The 23188-nt window shown below is 46.2% G+C and overlaps 1 protein-coding gene across 6 annotated transcripts; it reads left to right on the forward strand.

Annotated features, from left to right (window-relative positions):
- The first annotated feature begins 2027 nt into the window (after positions 1-2027).
- On the forward strand, positions 2028-22787 carry HMGXB3 (HMG-box containing 3). 6 transcript variants are annotated; one of them, XR_012624961.1, is made up of 21 exons: positions 2028-2277; positions 3592-3739; positions 4134-4326; positions 4769-5332; positions 5982-6080; positions 7411-7542; positions 9527-9936; positions 10306-10478; positions 10773-10870; positions 11409-11507; positions 12071-12220; positions 13874-14175; positions 15636-15763; positions 16387-16518; positions 16783-16967; positions 17563-17782; positions 18874-19007; positions 19412-19528; positions 19955-20164; positions 20747-21577; positions 22164-22787. XR_012624961.1 is itself a non-coding variant. In XM_074838191.1 (20 exons), the coding sequence occupies exons 1-20, from the start codon at positions 2169-2171 to the stop codon at positions 21215-21217; spliced, it is 4074 nt and encodes a 1357-aa protein (XP_074694292.1). In that variant the 5' UTR covers positions 2028-2168; the 3' UTR covers positions 21218-22787. The 6 variants fall into 6 exon arrangements, 4 of the variants coding, with proteins under 4 accessions (XP_074694292.1, XP_074694293.1, XP_074694294.1 ...); XR_012624962.1 differs by having other exon boundaries at positions 20747-21460; XM_074838191.1 differs by having other exon boundaries at positions 20747-22787.
- The last annotated feature ends 401 nt before the right edge of the window (positions 22788-23188 follow it).

Here is a 23188-nt window from a genome sequence, read left to right on the forward strand (position 1 = left end):
GAGCCTTGGACGACTGCAGATGAGGGACCTGGCGCTGGATGAAACTATTAATAATCTGCTACGATTTCTCACAAATTAAACAGACTCTGAAGTCAACTCTTCAAAAATAAATGCTGGTACCTGCTGTAGCTCAGTGTGCCTGGCTGTCTTTTGAACTCCTTCAAAGTGGCCCTTGTACTTTATCAGGGAAATGAAGAGGGAGATCCCTGTGTAATCTCCATCGTTACCTTTCATTTCTTGAGATAATGATGCATAAAGTGTCCTGGGGGGAGTGCCTGTCCCCTCCTGACACAGCAGGTACTCCTTTGTAACATTCCTCGGGCTTACAATAGATGCCGCTACATAGCAGCTTCCCATTCCTCAAAATACTATTACAGCATAGTTAAAATAATTTACGTGCTGTTAATATCATTTTTCTGAGATAAAGCCATACGTCCATGGAAGAGTCAAAATGCCCAATTTAGGAAAGAGTTTGAGTTTCTAATGCCACTGACAGCATGCACGCCGTGAGAGACTCCTCCATGAATGATAAGGGAAACACGGCTGCTTTCCTTCGAGTTTTTTTCTCTTAAACTATTTTTTCACTTGTTCATTAGTCCTGTAAAGCCAATCAGCCTTTATTTTCCCCCAAATATTTGGCTAGGTAATAACTCCAACAAAATTCTAGTGGTCATATATTGATCCAAATAAAAGTATGGAGCTTCGGAAAAGTACACGGTTGGATGAAGCCACACAGTGTTTGACGCAGAACAGACAGTTTGTCACCAATTATTGCACATAAACACTAGCAGAGCACATAAACAGCTGCAGGACTTCAGGAGAATAAATAGCTGGTTGCAGATTTAATACTGGCTGTCATATCACTGCTTTGTGGGTTTTATTAACGACTTACAAGAAGAGCCCTTATTCTGCTCCTCTGAGATCTGAGAAGACATGAGATAGATGTGGTTTACATTTCTCTAAACTTAGAAGTCATGATGTAAAATACAGAAATAGGCATGAATAGAAAAAAAAGCCAAAATGTGTAATTTGAAAAACATGCTAAAGCAATAGCTGCACCATATCCCACTTTCCAAAAGGTTCAAAGGAAGAAGGTTACGGGTAGAGAGCCCCATGGGGCTATTTGCTCCCCAGGGAGCAAACCGCTAATTTTTAGCATTCATGAAAACTAAGAAAATAATTACTTTGTTGTGTATGGAAACTTTTATTCTTCAAAATACTGACAGAAATATTGATAAAGAAATGCTGGGACTCAAAGATCCCATGAGTATGTCGGATGGCTATTGCACCCAGGGCGATAGCACGTTTCCCGACAGGAGGATGTCTGGCAGCTCTCATGCTGAGGCGGCAGCACCACGCTGGCCTTACAGCCGCCGCCTTAGCCAAGTGGCACTGAGCTTTCTCGGATTTTCAGCTGGATCTGAATTTCAGGTTGCCACTTCATCTGCCTCATCACTGGGCACGGGAAGCATGGCTGACTGCATTGGTGGGCTGACGCTATCCGGTCCAAGGAGCAGAGCTTTGCCCTGGCGAAGGGGAAGGGCCAGGCCTGCACCTGCTGCTCCGAGGAGACCAGGAGGCAGAAAAGCTGTGGAAAGTCAGACCAAAAATCTGCGTGGCACCACTGGAGAACGCAAGAATATGGCGCTACTTCTGCAGAGCGCACTCAGCGCTTCCAGAGGCCTGAGCCCTTTGCTAATTGCGCTCTAATTGTGCCGCGTGACCGGCTGTGTGAGCAGCTGTGTGACCACTGTGTGACCACTGTGTGACCGGCTGTGTGAGCGGCTCCCGCCGCCCGCACCGCCCTCAGGAGAACTGGCGGGAACGGGGCCGCGCGCGCACCGTCCTCCCCGCCGCGCTCCTTCCCGCCTCAACGCGAGGGGAGGCCGCGCGCACGCAGGAAAACTGACCCCTCCCGGCCACCGTCCCACCCCGCCGCGCCTCGCCAGCCGCTTCCCCCCGCGTGGCCCCGCCCCTCCAGCCGTCACGCCGTGACCCGGATGCTGTTGCCGCCAGTGCTTCCGGTGGCGGCGAGGGGCCGCCGAGGTGCAGGGTCCGGTGCTGTCCCGCTCCGCTCCGCCCCGCCCCACGGCCTGGGCCCGGTCTGGCAGCCGGCCCAGCATGCCGGGGCGGCCCGCCCCGCCTAGCCCGTCCGCCCGCTCTCCTCTATGCGGCTGGCCCGTAGCTCCGGCGCTGCCTCCTCCGCGCCGCTGCGCCCCGGCTGGGACGTGACCACAGCTCGCTGCCTGTCCGACCGCTCCTCCCCGGTGCTGCCCAGTGAGTGGCCGAGGCGCCAAGACCTTTCCTCGGGGGGCACCTGGGAGGGGGCCGGGGGGAAGGTTCACCAGGGCCGAAGGGGCCTTCGCCGCTCCTCTTTGCCTCGGGCGCAGTGGTGGAGATGGGACCGTGGTTTAACGGGCTTTGGCTTGCCCGGGATTAGTGACTGCGCGGGCCGACGTGCGGGTCGTGCGTGGACTCCACCTGAGCCCAGGTAGTGTTGCCCTTTATTTCCTGAGGCTTCTCGTATCCTCTCTGCCTCCCAGCGTCCCGGAGGCTGTCATCAGTGTTAAGCGAGGAGCCCTGGAGACCTGGTGGGTAAAAGGATTGTGAGGCTTCTTTGCTTATTCAGCCTCTGGCCTTGCTCTTGTGAGTGTGGCTGCAGTATCTTGTAGCTGGACACCTGTTTGCTGGGTGTAAGGCTCGTTCTAGATTACAAGGCTTATCCAAGAGGTTCCTGGGGAGTGCATAGAGTCATAGAACAGTTTGGGCTGGAAAAGACCTTAAAGATCATCCAGTTCCAACCCCCCTGCCATGGGCAGGGACACCTTCCACTAGCCCAGGTTGCTCACAGCCCTGTCCAACCTGGCCTTGAACCCTTCCAGGGAGGGGGCAGCCACAGCTTCTCTGGGCAGCCTGTGCCAGTGTCTCACCACCCTCACAGTCAACAACTTCTTCCTCATATCTAATCTCCATCTGCCCTCTTTCAGTTTAAAACCGTTACCCTTCATGCTATCCCTACACCCCCTGATAAAGAGTCCCTCCCCCCTTTCCTGTAGCCCCCTTTAAGTCCTGGGAGGCCGCTCTAAGGTCTCCCTGGAGCCTTCTCTTCTCCAGGCTGAACACCCCCAACTCTCTCAGCCTGTCCTCACAGGGGAGGTGCTCCAGCCCCCGATCATCTTCGTGGCCTCCTCTGGACCCGCTTGAGCAGGTCCGTGTCCTTCTGATGTTGGTGCCCCCAGATCTGGACACAGCACTGCAGGGGATGTCTCATGAGAGTGGAGAAGAGGGGGAGAATCCCCTCCCTCAACCTACTGGCCACACTCCTCTTGATGCAGCCTGGGACACAGTTAGCTTTCTGGGCACCTTTTAAGTGCAGATGCAGTGTATCTGCACTGAATGGGTGGTATTGAAGTCCTAGTAATAAAGGTATTTTCTTCTAAAAATAGATAAATAGCTAACACTAGTTATCTTAGTTAAAGTCAAATATACGTGCCAATGATGCTGTCAGTTTACAAAGGTGATTAAGAGCTGTGCATTGGGAGAAATGTTGTATAACTTGATCGGTGCATAACATGAAAAATGTATTTTTAGCAATGGAGGCTCCGTACGATGGCACTGAAGTAACTGTGGTAATGGAGGAAATAGAGGGCACTTACACTTACGCATCGCCAGTGCCATCTAAGAAGAAAAAGAAATATAAAAGTACTGGTGATCATGGAGAAAAAGCCAAAAAGCCTAGGTAAGTTCCTTCTGTTTTCATTTAGCTCCTGTGTAGGGTATGAGAGCAGTTTTCCTTGTTTCTGATAAGAATGAACTTTGCAGTACACTTGGAACACTTTGTGGTGTAAAACATCATGTATAAAACATTAGCTTGACACTTTGGGCTTGCTCTGACATCCTTTACTGATGCTACCATTGGTCAATCTAAAGTTTGTATACCCCAGAATAATTTGCCTTAGGCTCTTTCTCCTTACTTCAGAGGTTTTCCTCAGAATTAGTTTTCATTTGGTTAAAAAATGCATTTACAAGTAGAATTGAATGTAACATGCTTGTCATTTGACCTTGAGACAAATGTAGACCTTGTAGATTTCTTTTTCCAAAAGAATTTATGTAGAATGACCTTAATATTTCAGTTTCTGGTTGCATTCCAGATCTGCTTACCTCCTCTACTATTACGATATTTACTTGAAAGTTCAGCAAGAGCTCCCCCACCTCCCTCAATCTGAAATCAACAAAAAGATCAGTGAGAGCTGGAGGTTGCTCAGTGTGGCTGAAAAAAGCTATTACTTGGAGAAAGCCAAGCTGGAGAAAGAGGGATTAGACCCGGTAAGTCATCTTTCTGGCAGTGCATTGCCACGTGGAGAGAGAGGCACTTACCTGCTTGCACAGCATTGTATGTGGGAGAAGCATTTGACTGCAGATTCCAGTTTGTATTTCTGCTTAGGACAGCCCATAAAGAAGCAGTGTGCGAGGCCACTGCATCTTGCTTTTGCCTTCTGTTCTGTCAAGGGATACTGTTTTGAAATTCAAGACAGATATGTCTAGTACCCACTGATGGGGATGGTAGTTATTTTTGTGTCATGTCATCAGGGTGATTGATGGTAAAGTGGATGGGAACACCAGGGCTGAGAGGGATTCTGCAGGCTCTGTCATGTGGAGAAATTCCCAGGAAGCCACTTGAACTTTAGGCACTAAAATAGCAGGTTTGAGAACCGAATCTCTTCCTTTTCTCGTATTCATTTATTCCATAATCTGTTTTTGCCAACAGAACTCCAAGGTGTCCACTCGAACTGCAGTAGTTCCAGACATTCCGGGTTTCCGTAAGATTCTTCCTCGCTCAGATTATATAATTATTCCCAAAACCACTCTTCAGGAAGACAGGAGCAGGCAGTCACTGGAACTGTGTGTGACACAGGGTCAGGCAGCGTCCGAAGGGTTAACGGCTTCCACTAACATCACAAATGTCTCCCGGGATGCTGTGCAAAACATCCTTTCTGTGGACTCGAGCCATGTTGGCATTTCTGAGCAGTGCATTGCCATCGAAGGGCTAGCAGAAGAGACTGCTTCCTTTGGTCAGTCTGATGCTGTGGAAGAAGTGGTTGCATCAGAGGTTCTCTCTCACTATGTTGGGGCCATGACAGAGAAAGTGGCTGGAGATATCCTCTTGGATGAGGCTTCTTTGGAAATAGAAGGGCAACCGTATCAGACAGCTCGGGTGGTTATTGAAGAGACTCTAGTTAGCAGCTCCACAGACATCTCCAACGGGAGCATCGCCGTGGCCCGCCCTCAGGTTTCAGATGGTGTGTCTGTGGTGACCGTGGTGACTGGGAGGGTAAGTTTTTCTAGTGACACTCAAGACTCCTGCCAGAGTCTCACCTGAAACGTTTGAGTGCTGTTTAACACATTTTACTTAAGATTCTTGGTGGCTGCAGGAGATCCTGTATTGCCTAGCGTGCTTAACGCTCAGCGGTGAGGGAAGCAGCAGCTTTGGTAACTCAGCGATTACAGTGTCTCTGCTTGCAGATTGACTCTGCCATATGCTGCTATCACTTGTGTCTTAAGATGACTGCTTGAGTTTTTTTAACTGTTTCTTATACAATATTTGGGGTGGGTTCTGCTATTGAACTACAAGATTTTGGGGAGAAAAAATGTTACCTCTCTGCTCCTGATAGCTGTTTTCTTGATTGCAGAGAGGTAGAAGGGAGTCCTTTTAAGTTGAAGTGTTAGGGATTGGTTATAGAAAACCTTATTCTGTGAAGAATTGGATCTGCTGTTTTCAGTTTCAAGCTGTGAAGAGTTTGGTAATTTCCAGAGTAGACCTGATAAGGCCATTGCTTTTGAAATGATCAGTCTTCTTTCCCACTTTCTGGTCTCATCAGTCCTTAAGACATATGTTCAATGGTAGTGTTCATGAGAGGGTGGGATACAGGTCATCATGTCTCTTGTTTTCTGCATGTATTTTTCCTTTGACTTCTTTTTAGGATACTGAAGAGAGTAGCTCCTCCACACCCGCTACACAGTTTATTATGTTACCTTTGCCAGCACATTCTGTTGTGGAGAACCCAGCGTCAATTAAATTGGTAAGAAATTCAGAGTCTTGTGTGGTATTTTAATGTATAGATACATTACCATATGCTTGTCTTAAAGATGTTAGAGTAGGAAGGGTTTGATCATGGTTCAGTTCTTAAAGATAATCTAATTTGGAGTCGTCATGTCAGTTGATGTATTTCTTGTCCCTGGTTTTATGCCTTGTATATATAATGGCAAGAATCTGCTCTCGTGACAGGAAAATGTGAGCTCCCCAGTCTCATGGATGGCTGTTGCTTTGGCCACGTGACAGGAGAGAAGCAGTGACCTAAGGTTTTGAGAACCCGTGTAAAAGATTTTGTGGCCTGTTGCATGAGGAGGAATAATGTTATTTCTCTAATCTAACCACTCCAGCCACCTGTATTTCTGTAGTCATTGCGGGGCTTCGTTGTACAGTGAGCCCTGCAGCTCCTTATGTTGTATAAACTAGCATCAAATCCTGGTTTCCAGGTCCTCTATGCTTCCAGCTCCTGGAATACTGCAGATACTTATAGTGGTGCATAGTGTGATATTCTTCCAGGTGCCTTAGAGAGAATGGAGATACCTCAGGTTTTTGTTCCTGAGAAGGACCTACCTTAAATTGTCTCATTTCTTTGACAGCAGCACTTGCATGTCTAGAAGAAAACATACCTAGAGAGGGACTTAGGGCACAACAGCTCCCTCAAGAGTGTTGAGTACAGAATATTGAGAAGTGCTGTGTTGACAAAAACTCAGTGTGTTGATGCACTTGTCCTCGCAAAGATGACAGGTTCTGCTTTAGTGATCTTTTTATGAAGTGCCTGGTGGTGCTGCTGGTGTTACAGCAGTTTAAAGCAAGTTACAGTAAAGCACCAGGGAGTACTTGACTTCTGCATACAATAACAAATTACTGCTGAATCTTGAGTGCTTGTCTTCAAGTCTTGTTGCGCTGTTGATATGAGTCTATTAATCACATCTTGCCTCACTGTGGACTGCTGTTTGAATCATTTTTATATCATTGTATGACTTTTTCATATTCATAATAGAACTGTTACATCACTGTAAATGCAAGATTAGCTTCTCCAGTAGGTCATATGCATTGTTCATCTCTCATCTGCAATTTGATCTAAATTCTGGTAATCCTGAAGGTTCTTTTGTAGACTGAGCATTTAGACTCAGAGTAGTTATGGTGCTGACTCACTCTGATCCAACTGTGTGGTGGTTGATCAGTAAAAGGAATAATAGCAGAGGGCTGGTGGTTTGCTGAATAACATTTGTAAAGTGCTTACGAGGAAAAAGGGAGCGACGAGCACAGCTTTGTGTTTTTCAGCTCTGTAGAGAAATTCTTGACGACTCTTGTTTCAGACAACCACCTATACTCGCAGGGGACATGGAAATTGCACCAATCCTGGCTGTTCCTTCACTTACGTCACCAGGCATAAGCCACCAAAATGCCCCACATGTGGGAACTTCCTAGGAGGGAAATGGATCCCAAAGGTAAATTTGCCTTTCCTTCCCTGATTTTCAGACAAAAAGTGCTGGTTTTGTGGATGCCTGTGATATTTCTAGACCTGTAGATCTAGCACAGGAGGTCAGATATGCCAGAATTGATCTCTGCACTTGTGTTCCAGTGCTTGTGCTGGAGCAGGTCACCATTGCAGAGGACACTTGGACAAGGTCAGACAGACCCAAAATCGCCAAACGTGGAGTAACGATGCCACTTCTAATCTACTCAGTTGGAGTAGATGGGGCTGAATTTGGTATCTCTCTCTCTTGTTGAGAGGATACACATTCTTCTGTCCCTCTGCCTGCATTGTAGTTCCTGTGACTGGAAGACATTTGCCTGTTCTTCCTGCTGCAGTCCTAGCTAAGCTCAGGAATTTGGTTGAACTATTTGTTTTCTGGTAATTTATCGGCCTTTGAGGTTCTTCTACAAATTGAGGTTTTCTGTGGTCTTGCAACATTGTTTTTTCAACAGGAAAGGAGAACAATTCTCAGCTACAGTAGGTATATGATCCTTTGGGAGCTAGCTAATAAAGTTGAGGTAGTGGAAGCTGAAGTGCTGTTGGGTATCGTTGGCTGATGGCCACGTGTCTGATCATTCACGATGTTCTGACCTTTGGCTGGAAGGAAATTCCCAGGTGTTGGTGGAGTTGTGAAGTTTGTTTGAGTGGAATTCTCCACATGATACCTACTCTGCTTAAGCTATTGGCATCTCTACTAGCTGTATACAGCAAAACTTGCTCCTTAAACCTTGGCAGTGTCATGGTAATTAGCTCTGAACAGATGTGCGTTCATTAAATTTCTGTCTGAAACAAGGCTCCTCAGGCACAAGTTAAAGGATGTTCTCAGTGTGAAAATCTGCATTGGCATTCAGTGGCTTTATGTGGATTTGTTCTGAACCTCCTTTGTTTTGTGTTGAAATCCATTAAACATTTAGGGGCAAGAAGTGTTTTAGGCAGCTTTCAAACTCTGTAGTGTCCAAGCTGATGGCTGGGCTTCCTACATGGTAGGAGACAAATAGTGATGATGACATCTTAGCTTCTGTTCTGTAAACCTGCTGAAGTAGGTGAATGGCTAACTGCAAAAATATATTTCTGCCTGAATATGGAGCGCCTGCTCCTGTTAAGTCCTACGTTGATTAGAACTGAAAGGTTTTAGAGGGAGTTCTCTTTCTGTCTTTTTCAGTTTTGTTCTGCTCTTCTGGGAACATGTTTGCATAAACAGTTCCACTTGTTTTTGTGGTGTCATGCCTTGGGAAAAACATGCACCAGCAGGTTTTTTTAACCATAGAACTGAAACTAAATATACACATACCTTCCTGTTCCTTAGAAGGGAAAGGGACTAGGTTATAAGAAGTCTGTTTTTAAAAATCTAGATTATCCTTCTGAGTATGAACTCTGTAGAGAGCTTAGAATTAATGTGCTTGTCATCCAGAAACTCTTGATTCCATTTCTCCTATCTTTTTGCATATTACCGACTCCGTGTTCCATCCTACCTTTGTTGACCCCAATACATGGCTTCTGTAGCCTTAGTCTTGAAGGTAATGTTTTTCCCAAAGTCAGAAAACCTTCCTAAGTAATTCTCTGTTTCCTGAAAGAACAGACAGCGTCAGAGAGCTGAAGCTCTGAAAGGGGAGCGTAGGAGGTGGGTCCTTGTTACAGAGGGTGGTGGGTGAGTTTGTGATGTTGATGCTAATGGTGATATTTGAGGGAGTTTAAGAAAGACTGATTTTCCAAAGTAAACAGTGTCTAAAAATAATACACGAAGGGCCAGGAGGCTGATAAAATGTTAACAGGGACTTTGCTGTCATAGGAGATGATGTCTTTCTGCTCTCGTATAGTTCACTGCTTAAACACTTCAGATTTTGCTGTTTTGATCCAGCATTAAATAGGCCATGGCAAACCTGGCATATGTGAAGGGAACTTATTTATCTGCGAAAGCCTAAAACTCTGAAATGTGACTATCTCTTTGTTTCCAGGAAAAGCAACCAAAAAGCAAATCTGAGCCAAATTCAGGCACCTCTCTTAAAACTCCAGCAGCTAAAAGAGGTCAACAGTCAGTATTCACAGAATCAGCAGCTGTTAGCGAGAGTACCTCCAAGTCTGCCTTGGAAAGCTCTGAAGCTGTCAGCCAGCTGCTGAATGCTGTGCCTGTTGGAGGGCAAATGCAGGAGACGGAGTGGGAGGAAGTGATCATCTCTGAGGCTCACATTCTTGCAAACAGTGTGCTTGCTGAAGACAGAGGGAGTGCTGTTGGAGTGATGCTGGGTCAAGAGAGCCAGCGGCATGGAGACTCTTCGGAGCAGACAGAAAAAGATAGTGTAGGGCTGGGGATGCCACCGTCTTCTGACGTGCCGTGTCCAAATGCCTCTGCAAAAAAGCCAATGGGGTGAGTCAGTTTTCCATATGTTATGGGAGTGTGTGATGTCTGTTGTGTGCCGATGGGACTAATCCAAGAAATTGAAGGCTGTTGGCAGTGCTTTCTGTAAGACCTGTTCTGTTTGCCGTCTGTTTTGTGCCAGTTCAGGATTGTTCCTTTGAGAGTTTGTCCATCAGAGCTAGTTTGGGTTTTTTTTAAGTAACAATTAAATTGTAGTCACAGGACAGATGTATCCTTAGCACTATTCGTCCTTTCTACTCCTGTAATCACTAGCTGTGATTATTGTGCTAATAAAGCACAGGCCAGGGAAGAGAAGAAAATTGAGGCTGAGGGGGAAATCGATGGAATTTTTTTCCAGTTGTAGCTCTTGTCTTTCAGAATTGATGCTCCAGCTCCTACACAAAAAGGACAAGAAGTAAAGAGTAAACCAAGACCTAAGCCCTCCTTGCTGGCTGCAGCAAGACCCATGCGAGCCATTCTGCCTGCACCAGCCAACGTGGGGAGAGAAACCAGCACTGAGCAGCCCAACAGACAGGCCTTTGCAAATACCGGTAAAAGCAGTATTCTCTGGTGTGCTTTGGGAGTAGCTGTCTTTCCTCATAGTGTTGAGGTGGTCTCTGTCAAATAATAAGATACGTCTGAAGGGAGATGGTGACCTATGCTAGGAAAAACTCACTTTTTCTCTCTGAGAGTGTGGGTAAATGGGCCATGAAACACCTGCTTTGGTCATTTCAAGTTCAGAAGAAAAATCTCATGTGGCTATGGTGGCATTTACCAAAGATGTCAGAATGAAACAGGACCTGTTTTCTCATACCTAACCTGCTGCATCCTTTTCTTCCTTCAAGACAAGCATTCCCCTGTGAGAACAGCAGGCTTGAAGCCCAGTACGCTGAAACAGTTGGGCCAGTCGATTCTGCAGCCACCAAGTGCCGAGGAGCGAAAGGTACCTATGGTTTGTTCTTCAATTGCATGTTATTTTCTTGGGTGTGTTTTTCCCCAGATGAGGGATATGACCTGAGTGGTGAGAAATAGAACATAAAAATGTAGCAGCCTGATGATGATGAGATCTGTGACTGACAGTTTTTATGATGAGGCTCAGAAGCAGCATGAATGCTGCATGGCTGACTGTAGGAACTGAACTGGGAGATGCTGTTGGATGATCCTTCTGCTGGCTGCTCTGAGAACCTCCCAGCTACTTCCAGAAGATGTTTTGAGGATCTGCTAGTGCTTTGATAATCTGACATGCTGAGTACTGAGTCTTTCACCCGTGAAATATGGCTGAGTATGCCAAGATGCTGGAATACTTCTGTTTGAATTGTAATGTCTTAGTATGCAAAACAGTGTGTTGTAGTCCTCTGATATTAAATGATCATTAATTGATTTATTGGGGAGAAAAAATGCTAATAGGTATTGCTTCCAGAATGTATGTATTCAGTAGTAAGTGTCTCATGGATGTTGTTTTTTCTGCTTTCAATCTCCAGCTCCACAGTGCTTTGACCAGCAGAGCATCTCAGGTTAAAGTAGTGGAGGTCAAACCAGACATATTCCCTTCCTACAAATACAGCTGCACTGTAACTTTGGTGAGAATTTTTCAGATGGTCTGATTTATGCTGTGGGGAGTGTCATCTCTGGGGTGAGACTGTTCTGTGACTTCCGTTTTACTGACTTGCAGAAATGTATCTTGTATTTAATGTGAGACAGTCTGTACTTTGTCATCTGTTGACCTAATCCAGGGTGACTGTACTCTGTTGCAGTCATGTTTGGGACCTTGTTAAGAACTGGATTTTTCTTCATGTCCTGGCATAATCCCCATCCCCTCTTTGAGTTCAGCAGGGGAGGATCAGTGGTTTCTGAATGAATTGAATGTGTGAGTGTTTGTGGTCTCTGGAACTGTCCCCAAAACGTTTGAGTGCCAGTTAAAATATTCTGTGCAAAGTGACAAGGCTGCTATTTGACCTTTAAACGAGGCGTTATAAAGTGAGGAAAAAGCGTATGATGTTCAGGCAGGCTTTTCTAGAATCTGGTTGGCATAGAATCATAGAATCATTTAGGTTGGAAAGGACCTTTAAGATCGAGTCCAACTGTTAAAAGTCTAAGTCATCTAAAAGTCAAGGTCAGCAAACATCTTTTTTGTGTCCTTCAGGATTTGGGATTGGCAACATCACGTGGCAGAGGCAAGTGCAAGAACCCCTCTTGTAGTTACGTGTATACAAACAGGCACAAGCCGCGAATCTGTCCAAGCTGCGGATACAACCTTGCCAAAGACAGAGCTGAGAAAACAGCAAAATCCCTGGTAAGGTTCAGAATACTTCGTCTTGTCAAATAGCTATTGTGGGATGGGCAGGGAAGTACCTGAGTTTGCAAGCGCCCATGGGAACATGAGCTTTTCTAATAGAGTAATGTCCTACTGAAAATACTTGTGATGATGATTGTACTGTCCAGCTCCTGCAACAGTGGTGCTTCAGGCTGCAAACGAGACCGGGTGTGCTCAGTTCTACCACTGGATGGCTCCGTAGCTTAAAAATGCTTGCGGCCTGCCGGTACATGCTGGGGAAATCACCCCTGAAGTCACACTTGTTGTATCAGCTCTGTTGAACTTCAGACTTCATCAATAAACTCCCAAGTATGCCCTGCTTTGTGACCAGTTGGTGGCTAATGTCAGTCAAGTTAGTACATTTTGTATTAGAGCTTCCCGTTTTTAGGGGTTTGTAGTGCAACTTTACTCCCAGCCTGAATTTATTTCTGGTTGTATTTTTTTTTTCCTGTTGTAGAAAGATGTTTTTCAGTTGTCTGCTGTTCTACATGAATATAAAGAATGAATTCTGAGTTTTGCTTGTTTGGTGTTTTTTTGCATTTGAAGTTTCAAAAATTAGATTTTTTTCTTAAAGAATTGGTTTGGGTTTTTTTTTAAAAAAAAAAAAGGACCTGTCCTGTTCTTAGCTGAAATGCCCACTCAGCATATAGACAGACTACGTTTTAGTCCGTGTGGTTATATGACTCTTCCAGTTGCTTTTTTATTTTGAAGAACATAACTTTGTGTAGTGTTTTTTAAAAAAACAAACTAACTGAAATGGCCTGTGTGAAACTCACACATAAGCAGCTGTGTAAGGAACAGCAGTGTGCTTAGCTCAGCTTGCATTTTGAGAGGCCTGTGGCTTGTCTCTTCCTCATTTAGTTTTTTATTTTCTGGTTCTAGATGTGTTTAACATTCCTATCACACAGTTTGTTGTTGTCTCTGGGCTTTGGACTGATCATTTAGCTCATTGCTAGACTAGACAGAAAGACAGGTTGAAACGTTGGCAGAAGAGTTTGATTAAACAGATTAGCCTGTTTGCGTTCTTGCTGTTCTTCTGAGCCACCTAGAGCTTGGTTCTCCTGTGCTTGTGCATTTTGTCTTGATAGTGTATGTGTGTTGGGAGGGTGGTGTCTGAGGACTATAGTTGATCAGTTGTAATTGATTAGTGTGTTCTGTATATCACAGCCCCTAGTTTGTGTTTAGTGCTTGTCTCTGGCTTCTGGAGAGGTGTGCAGATTGCCGTGGCTGTCTGAGCATGTTACAGAGGAGAATGTGCCTGATAACCTCTGGAGAAAGGCAGTGACGATTGCCAGGATTATTGAAGTGTTTATATACCTGTTGGTGGTTGTCCTCACCCTCTTGATCCTCAATCCCTGCGCTGACACTCCAGTTTAATGGCAAATCTGTCATGGTCTAGCAGTGCTACAGGAGTACCTGAAAGGCTGGGCTGTAATAAACTATTTTTGGTGAAGTAACTTAGGCTTGAAGCTACTCTCTGGAGTCAATGACTGAGCAGTGGAGTAGAAGTCAAGTCTACTGGGTACAAAGGTTATTGTGTTTCTCCTACGTTTTATGACTTCTTTGGGCTTCTTAATATTTCATCCCCATGCTTGCCTAGTTGAATATGTGAGTGTTTTACTTGCTTTCCAGGAGGTCAGTCCAGGTCAGTCTGATGTGCTGAACACCAGCGAGCCCCTAACCCCATCCCAGAAAGAGATCCAGCGTCAGTCCACCCTGCAGTTGCTGCGCAAGGTAATGCAGATCCCAGAGAACGAATCGGAACTGGCCGAGGTCTTCGCGCTCATCCATGAACTCAACAGCTCGCGGCTCATCCTCTCCAACGTGAGTGAGGAGACGGTCACCATAGAGCAGACCTCCTGGTCAAACTACTATGAGTCTCCATCTGCGCAGTGCCTCCTCTGTAACAGCCCATTGTTCAAAGGGGGACAGAAGTAAGATTCTGTTTTAGACTTGTGACTCTTTCAACCTCGTGCTGATATTCTATGTTACAAGCATGCCTGAAATATTATTTGCTTTAGCCCCTGGTACTGAAGCTGCTGTAAGTGACACTGAATAAGGTACATGTGCGTGGAAAGGGTTTAGCTGCTTCGCGGTAGGCTGTTTCTGTTTCTCCTGTGCAGTGTAGTTTTGTCGTAGTTACCATTTCTGTACAGCAGGAGAGCTTGATCAAAGAGGGACTGCTAAGTCTAGATGTAATTTTTTTTCCCTTGAAACAAAATCTTTTCATTAGTCATCCCTTCTTTGTTTCCCGGTCTGATGTTTTGAGGCTGACAGAGGCAAAATTGTGGGATTATAGATACTCGTTATGTGATTTCTCTTTTCTCTCTCATCCTGATCTGAATATTTCCTGTGTGGATCTTTTTGCTTATGATGTTTTTGTTCTTTTCGTGGCTTAGCGTGGGCTTGAGTGAATCCTTTTCTGGAACAAATATCCAAATTGAAACCTGAATGACTTTCAGAAATTACCAGTATATAGGCTAGATTACCTTAACTAGATTTGTGTAAAAGCCCGTAGGATATCTCCTTGCCGAGTCTGCCAAACATCATCTTATTGCTGAAAGCCTGAGCTGAAATGTTCTCCACAGCAAAATGTGTAGTTTGCTGTTGTGTTTCTTCAACTAAAATGATATTCTTGATACCAGTCAAGGATGTTTGCTTTGGTCAAGCTAGTACTAACTGAGATTTTTCCAGCAGGGATACTTTTTGTACTCAGTCATTTTTGCAGAACAGAACTATCTTGCACCCTGTCCCTCACCTTGTGACTTACCAACCTGTGCGTTGTAAATCCTTGCTTCGATGCTGGGCTGCTTCGCAGTGCTCCGAGAGTGGGACTCGCGTGTGCCTGCATAGGCTCTAATTAAACCCCTGGCAGTGGGAGGGAGCTAGCTTTGACTTTGATTCCTGTTTTCTCAGGGGGACAGCTGTATTTCTGCCACTAAGGCACAACTGGCATTTTCCTGTCTGAACTTCCTCCTCGGCAGCTGTACTGTAGAGGGTCACGCCTTTCTGAATCTATGGGTGTGCAGGGACAGGCTGTCAGGTAGAATGTGTTACTCGTCACCATTTGTTGCCCCACAGCAGTAGGGCTGATGCTCTCCCAGGGCATCTGGGGCCACAGATTTTTCTCCACTTCTCCAGTACTGTGTGCCCGTTGTATGGAGCTGGAGAGATCCTGCAGTGCTGTTAAAAGAATGTGAGCAGTGACCTGACTCTGCCAGGGGAATCCATTCTAAAATGTAACTTTTTTTTTTTTTCTGGCATGAAATGATGTGAACTGGCTTAGACTGACATACTAATGAACTGATCTCAACTAGAACATTTTAAGTTATTGACAGGACTGGACTGAAACCTGTTGGCCTGACTCTGAGTTGTCTTTTGTTGTCTGTTACAGTTCCCTTGCTGGTCCTCAGGAGTGCTGGCTGCTGACAGCTAATAGATTACAGGTGGTTACAGCTCAGGTCAAAGTGTGCTTGAACCTGCAGTGTCTGGCCCTCCATAGCTTCACTGATATTTACACAGGTAGGAAAAATGTAAGCATATCAACTTACAGCATGACTGCAGTCTAAACCCTTCAGAAGCCTTGAGACTGTATCAGGGCATTGTCTTTGCACAGAAAAGCCCGTTCCCTGCCCCAGTGTATTAAACTGGAATTATTTTTGATTTGCACTATTCTGCTTATTCTGCAAGTAAATCTGTATTTGTGAGAAAAGCACGTATGAATGATTAGATGAGGAAGACTGTGCCTTGCTTCGCTGGTGGTCTCCTCTGTGTAAGTGGTGGATGTTGAGTTCTGCAAGGCAGCCCCAGAGATCATAGTCAGAGACATCTCTGCAGAGTGCTGTCCTCAGGGCTGACTACTGAGGCTCAGTTGCAGTCACTGTGGGCCTCCTGCAAGGCAGTGTGGAGCTGAGGAAATGGATTGGTTGCTGTTCCTTGTAGCTTTTTTAGTTTAAAGGCAAGTCTGTGAAAGGAGCTAATCTTGCTAATGTGCAGAGGGAACAGTCCCAGAAGCACTATCTGGATGTTTCTATTATCCTCTGAACTATACTCATATGAGTATTTTGCATGTCAGTAAGGAATCTATTTCTCTGTAAGGAAGATCTGGGACCCTACAGACAATAACTGTCTTATTTTAACTGCAGGCCTTTTCAATGTGGGTAACAAGTTGCTAGTGAGCTTGGATCTTCTGTTTGCAATCCGAAACCACATTAAACTTGGAGAGGATCCCAGAGTGGCTGTTGGCAATATTCTTGACTCTGTTCAGGAGCAAACTGGTGGGTTCTCCTTCTTGGTTTTTACCCTAACACACCAAACTGTGACCAGCTGATGATTGTTAGGTTATAAAAAGGCAAAACCCACCTCTTCTGGTGTGGTATGTTTCTGTTAAATCACTTCCTAAACCCAGCAGTACCTCTGTGACTAGTTCTTTGTAACAGTTCTCTGGAGGACAGGTTTGGTTTTATTCTGCATAGGAGAGTTCTACCTCCCCGCTGACTTTAGGAAGTGAAAGCTATAACAGTGGCATGTTCTCTTTTCAGAAAAAAGCCTGAGCCCTGATGAGCAGGTTCAGCTCCAGGAACTGTTGTGCAATGGCTACTGGGCCTTTGAGTGCCTCACAGTCCGGGATTACAATGATATGATCTGTGGAATCTGTGGCATAACCCCCAAGGTGGAAATAGCCCAGAGGAATGTGGAAAATGTCCTGGCACTGAAAAACATAGAGGTAGGCTTTTCACAAACTTCACATCCTGTTCATGTTCAAAGCAGATCATAATGACTTTTGCTGACTCTGGTCTTCGTGATGCACGATAATTACATGAGACCTTTGTGAGCAGTTTTCTGCTGATGCCTTGCAAGAGGATGTGGCTGGAGTGGTGATGCCTGCACTTCCTCTTAGAGGTGTTGATGTATAGTTTGGGGAAAACAAGATCCTCTGTCCCTGGACCACAGCTTTTGTCCAGCAGCCTCTGGTAGGGACCTTGGATGAAAGTTGCTGAACCTGGCCTTCTTCCTTTAATACGAAGGCATTCTTTTTTTTCCCCAGCAGCAGTTTCCTTGAGGTGCTGTCTTCTCTAATGGGGAAAAAAGCCCAACTGGTAGTATACAGCATGTCTGGCTTTTATGTCAAATAAATGTTTTTGACTCTCACCCAATGAAAAGTGGTTGTGGGGAACTCTAGGAGCCTGAAGTCATCTTGTTATATGTGGGCTGAGCACTCTCCTGGGTATAGTCCTTGTGCTTTGAGTGAGGCTGACACACAACTGTCAAATGAACTACAGTTACTTGTATTTGACCAGTGTGTTTCCTGCTCTTTCTAGTTTACTTGGCCAGAATTCTTGCCATCGAGTGAAGTGAATGTAGAAGACTTCTGGTCCACGATGGAGACAGAGGTGATTGAGCAGGTGGCTTTTCCTTCTAGCATCCCCATCACAAAGTTTGATGCCTCTATTGTTGCTCCGTTCTTCCCTCCACTGATGAGAGGAACGATGGTGATCAATACTGAGAAGGACAAGAACCTGGATGCACAGCCAGTGACAGGTAACTGCTGAGGTTGTGCTTGTGAAGTTTATGCTTTACGTGGCGGTGACTTCCATCTTTTGGTGATGGTTAGAGGTGAGAATTGATGGTTGCGTGACTTTAAAAGTTATATCTGCTGAGAGAAGGCAAGAATGCTGGGGTGAGTTCAGCTGTTCTCAGGATACTTAGCAGCTTGAGCTTTGGCCTGACCAGTGAAGCTTCAATGCACCGGTGTGCTCTGATGCATTTGAGACATGGGGGACAAGAGAGCACTGCACCCCAAATGAGATACGGTCTGACTGAAGAGGAATACATGTATAACAGGAACACCAGTCACTATTTGTTTTGTGTTAGACTGATACTCGGACTGTGAAAGCTGCAGGCAGTGCTTGGTATCTCAATATCACAATCTCAATGAAGGGTGAATGAGGTTTTATAGAACTTGAAAAAGACTAGGAAATGGATGTGCTAGTCCTGATCAGTGTTGTCAGCTTTCAGTATATCCAGGGCATTGACTGCATGTAACAAGAAACCATGAGATGAATAAGCTCAGATGTATGAGAGCTAAATATAGTTAGCACCAGGTTCACTTAACAGTTTAGGTATTAGGTGTAAGAAGGAAACTGGCTTTGCAGGCTTAACAAGTGTATGAGTAGACTTTGCAGACAGGGCTGCAGCTTTTTTAGAGAGTTGAGCTGCAGAAGAGCTACATGGGCTTTCAAGAAGCAGAGCTCCAGAGAAAGAACCAGGGAGGAGATGTGAAGGGTGAGCCTGGAGCTGCTCTGTCTGAAAGCTGCAGTCACATTTTTCTGCACTCTTCTGTCACTTGTTTATCATCACGTCAGTCCAGCCAGTCATTTAAAGGTTACAAAAGACAGGATAGACAAGTGCTCATGGAGTCTGCGGCTCTGCTGGGCTCAGTCTGGTGACCTCACTAGCGAAGGGTTCGAGGGGAGTGTGGGCTGTGACACACTTGGGAAATAGGACTAGTCACGGCTTTCCCTTGCTGGCAGTTGGTTGTGCAGTCTCTGCGTCTGTAGTCTTCAGAAGAAATTATTTTGGTGACTTCCCTTCCTGAGAATGAGTCTAAGACTTGTTTCCTGCCTTTGCAGGTAATGGGAGTGCCTTGGTGAGGCTCCTTCAGGAAGAAATCGTCAGGCTTGAGCTGATAAGCTCTTACAGTGAGGAAGAGCTGCAGAGCTTTCTGACACAGTGTGGCATCCCTTGGGAGGCTTCAGATACAAAGGTAATGGCTTGTTTGCCCACATACAAGCCTGAAGGAGTGGAGCTGTTCTTCACTGTCTTCCCTCACTCACACTTGCTGTCCTAGATAATTAACTGCTCATCTGACTGCGCTAAGGGCAGGGGTGGGTTAGAAGTGAGTGCCTGCAGATTACAGGATAATTTACACATGGTGAAATAAATTGAACCTTTGTGGGCTAGAAGAAAGGAAGCCTGTAATTACCTTGTCACAGGCTCAGCATTGTGTAATTGCTTGTCATCCTCACAGTGCTGAGTGTAGGATTAGGAAGTTATTGGATGAAGTGCAAATTAGGATTTGGAAGACCTTACCTGCAGCCTTCTCCCTCTCTGGAGGAGTCCATTAATTTTAGCCACATACAGACTTTCTCTGGGGCCCATCTTTTCCAGGACCAGCTCTGCTACTCCCTCCTGGCACTCTATGAGTTTGTACAGAATGGGACAAGCATCACACAAGCCTCTGCGCATCACACAGGAGGGAAAATCTACAAAGTGTGTCCACATCAGGTAAGGAAGGCTGGAGTCAGCAATGTTCTTTCTTACCTTGCTGTTCACTATTATCTGACTTACCAGTGTGGAACTGCCTCATTAAATAGAAGCAATGGAGTGAGCCCCTCTGAGCCTTGGGAATGAAACGCACTGCCTCGGGGGCTTGGAGTATGAGCAGTCCTGCAGGAGATTTCAAGATCAACTAGTGATCTGAAGCCTGGTTTTGATCTTGCTGCTGAGATGGAGTTGAAAATCACTTCTTCCTGAACAAGATAAAGTGAATGTGTATGAGGAGGAAACAGAATATCTCTAGAGAAAATAACTGTCTGGTTACTGTATTGTCTGGAATACCTGAAAGGAAGCTTAACTTTTTTTAAGACCACCTTTTCTTCCATAATTTTTCAGTTTTATTGTGGTGTTTGGTGTTAATCCTTTTCTTTCCAGGTTGTGTGTGGCTCGAAGTACATAGTCAGAGGAGAAAATGCCCGGGATCACGTGGACTTGTTGGTTTCCTCACGTCACTGGCCTCCAGTGTACGTTGTTGATACAGCCTCTTCAGTGGCACTGTGTGCAGATGTCTGCTGTCCCGGCCTGACTTCCCAGATGTGGGGGAAGAACCAGGGCTGCTTCTCTGACCCCATGGATCCTCCAACGGTTAGTTAATGTTCACCTTTTCACTCGGCTATGCCAGTCTAATATGGAAAAGTTTCAAGTGAGATTTAAAATAAGAATAAAATTTAAAAAAATACATGTAACCTGCATTGTGCCTCGAGATAATTTGACCTGCTAAGTGTCTCCTGACTCACAGCTTTGCCAGTGCATAGCTTCTGAGCATAGCAAAAAGCATTATGTGTTGCTTGGGGCATTGTATTAGGTTCCTGCTCCTTGATAGGAAGAGCTGTGCTGGAGGTGTGTTGTAACAGTTCAAATCATGACCTTTGGGGCATGTCGCTTATTTTGACACAGCAACTCACTTCTCTCAAACTACTGCTATTACTGGAGAAATGGGAGAGGAAGGGGTTGACAGTACCTTGGGATTATCTCTGAGGGCATATGAGTGAGGAGGAAGCATACAGAACCACCTTTGTGGCGTGCAGGGGAAGCCTGAATCAGCCCTGCCTCTGTCCGGGGTCATAGCGCTGGTTGGAGTTCAGCCACATGGTAGCTTTGTCTTGTTCTTCTTGGCTGTGAGGAATTTGCTTCTTGTTCTACCTGGTGTGTGTCTCTCTCTTCCAGTATGTGTCCTGCCCTGAACTGCTAGACCAGCACTACAGCGTAGACATGACTGTGGCTGAGCACTCTGTTCAGCACCCAGTCACCAAGTCGTCGGCACGCCGCATTGTTCACACGGGTTCGGAGCAGAACAGCCACCGAGATCCAACGGCCCGGCACCACTGCATCTCCCTGTGCCGCGAGCTGGAGCCTTACGGTGCCATCATTGCTGCGATCAACGACAGCAAAACGAGCAACATCCGCCAAAGGCCCATCACCTTTGAGAACGCCACGCACTATTACCTCTACAACCGCCTCATGGACTTCCTCACCAGCAGGGAAATTGTGAATCGGCAGATCCAGGAGATCGTACAGAGCTGCCAGCCGGGGGAGGTGGTAATTCGTGATGCTCTCTACCGGCTCGGGGTGGCCCAGATTAAAACAGAAACAGAAGAGGATGAAGAGGGGAAGCAGGAGGATGATAGAGGTTGCTGAGGAACAAGCCAGCTTGTTGGTTTCTCTCTCTCTGGTGGTGTGGATGGGTGGGCTGGGCCAGCTTCTGCAAGGTTTGGGCAGCTGTCTGGCTTGAGAGTTTTATTTTTACAGGTTGGAGATGTGATGCCGGTGGCTTTGACTGCTGTTAATGACCAAAGAGCTGTGTGCTTCCATAGCATCATGATAGCTGCTGCGAGCGTGGATCTGTCACCCCCTTGCTGAAGGCTGCAGCTGCCTCCTGAGGTGTGCGAGGGACCCGCTGTGCACTGGTGTGGAATGTTCCCCTCCCTGCAGCTGGCGAGTGGAGAAGGGAGAGGCATTTCTGGTGGCAGTGGGGAGTGTGCCTGGTCAAGTGCACAGGTTTTTTTTAATTCTGAATCTTGGTTGCTGACTTCTTTGTGCATATTGGTGACAGGGGTGGGGGTGTGGGAGCAGGCCTGAAAGGCAGACAGCTAAGATCGTTTCCCCAAAAATGTTCTGAATAGATTAGTTGAGGACACTGACTCCTGCTTGGAAATCTTGCAGAGCTTTCATGTGTGTTGGCTGCAGGGAGTCTTTAGTCGAGGAGGAGGAGGAGGAGGAGGAGGAGTCATGCAGCTTTAACTCGCTGTATCTGGGGAGCCTCCCTGGAGGCTGCACTCCTGGATCCAGGATTGCGGGTGCTTTGGCTGCAGGAAGTTTTTAGAACTGTTTGTCCCCTTACATAAGCACTAATAATTTAGAAGCTGAAACATACAGTGAGTGAAAACTGTTCTGTCTGCCAGGGTGGGAGTTGACTGGGCAAGCCCCAGGGGAGTCGAGCTCACTGGAGGGCTGTGTGAGCACGGTGTAAGGTGGTAGGAAAGGGGAGGGACACTCAAAACTTCTGCGCTGTCCCTGTGGACACTTTTTTTTTTAGCAGTTTAATTCTGTTCAAGGACTTGCATTTCTGTTGTCCTGCCCTTAGAACAGAATCAGAAAGACTGTGGGATCAAGGAGAAACGATGAATGCAGTGTCCCCAGAGCGAGCAGCGTTCGGTGTTCCTCCCGCAGAGGCGGCGCTGGGAGAGCCGCAGTCCTGGCACTCTCTCAGGTGTTGTATTTGCCCTGCCCGTGTCCCCGCAGTGCCCTGTGGGTTAGAGGAGTCTCATGCTGCTCCTTGCTGAGCCCTCTGCCCCTGCCGCGCGTCTGAAGAACACCTTGGGCTGTGGTTGCAAAGCTCTGCGTGTTGTCTGCTGCCGGCTCCCTCTTGCCATTGCTGGCGGTGAAGGTGAGGGTGGATGGGTGTTTGCTGTGAGCTGCAGAGGAGAGAAGCGGGATGCTGGGCTGCTGAGTTGCCATCCAGGGAGTTTGAGTGAGCAGTGGGGAAGATTCAGAAGCTTGCGGTGTGGTTGAAAACTCCCTTCTGTGAAGGGGAACCTATTGAGTACCGTACTGTTAAAGTAAATGTATTAAGTCTGAGCAAATGCAGTAATTATGGCTTGGGGTTTTTCTGTTAAGAACATTAACTTATTATAAGAGACATTAGTGACTTTTTTCAGTCAGTGATAAAATTTAATAAATTATCTCCAATTTTTGGGGTGAAACTGTGGCCATGTGACTTGTTTTTTGTGTACAAGACCTGGAGGACTGCAGAGGGAAGGGGCACAAACACTGTGTATGTACACCATGCCTCCACCATTCCATGGTGGAATTCTCAGAGGCAAGGTCTGAGCAGAGCAGCTCAGCCACCGCTCCACAGTGGAGTTAAAATTATCCTGCTAAAAACAGCTACGGTGTAGTTCTTACGGGTGGCAAGAAAGGAGGTTCTGCAGATGTTTGGCTCCACTGTTGTGCATTTCCCTGCACAGGGCAGCTCCTGAGGTGACTTTCAGAGGAGAGAGGCTGCAGCTGGTGACAGTAACTTCTCTTCAGGTTGTGTTCAGTAGCCTGGGCTGGAGCTCCAGCCACAGTAAGCTTGAGTCTCTGGTCACCAGGGCCCTTTGGCCTCAC

This window comes from Strix aluco, chromosome 13 (assembly GCF_031877795.1).
Source record: "Strix aluco isolate bStrAlu1 chromosome 13, bStrAlu1.hap1, whole genome shotgun sequence".
NCBI classification, from domain to species: Eukaryota; Metazoa; Chordata; class Aves; order Strigiformes; family Strigidae; genus Strix; species Strix aluco.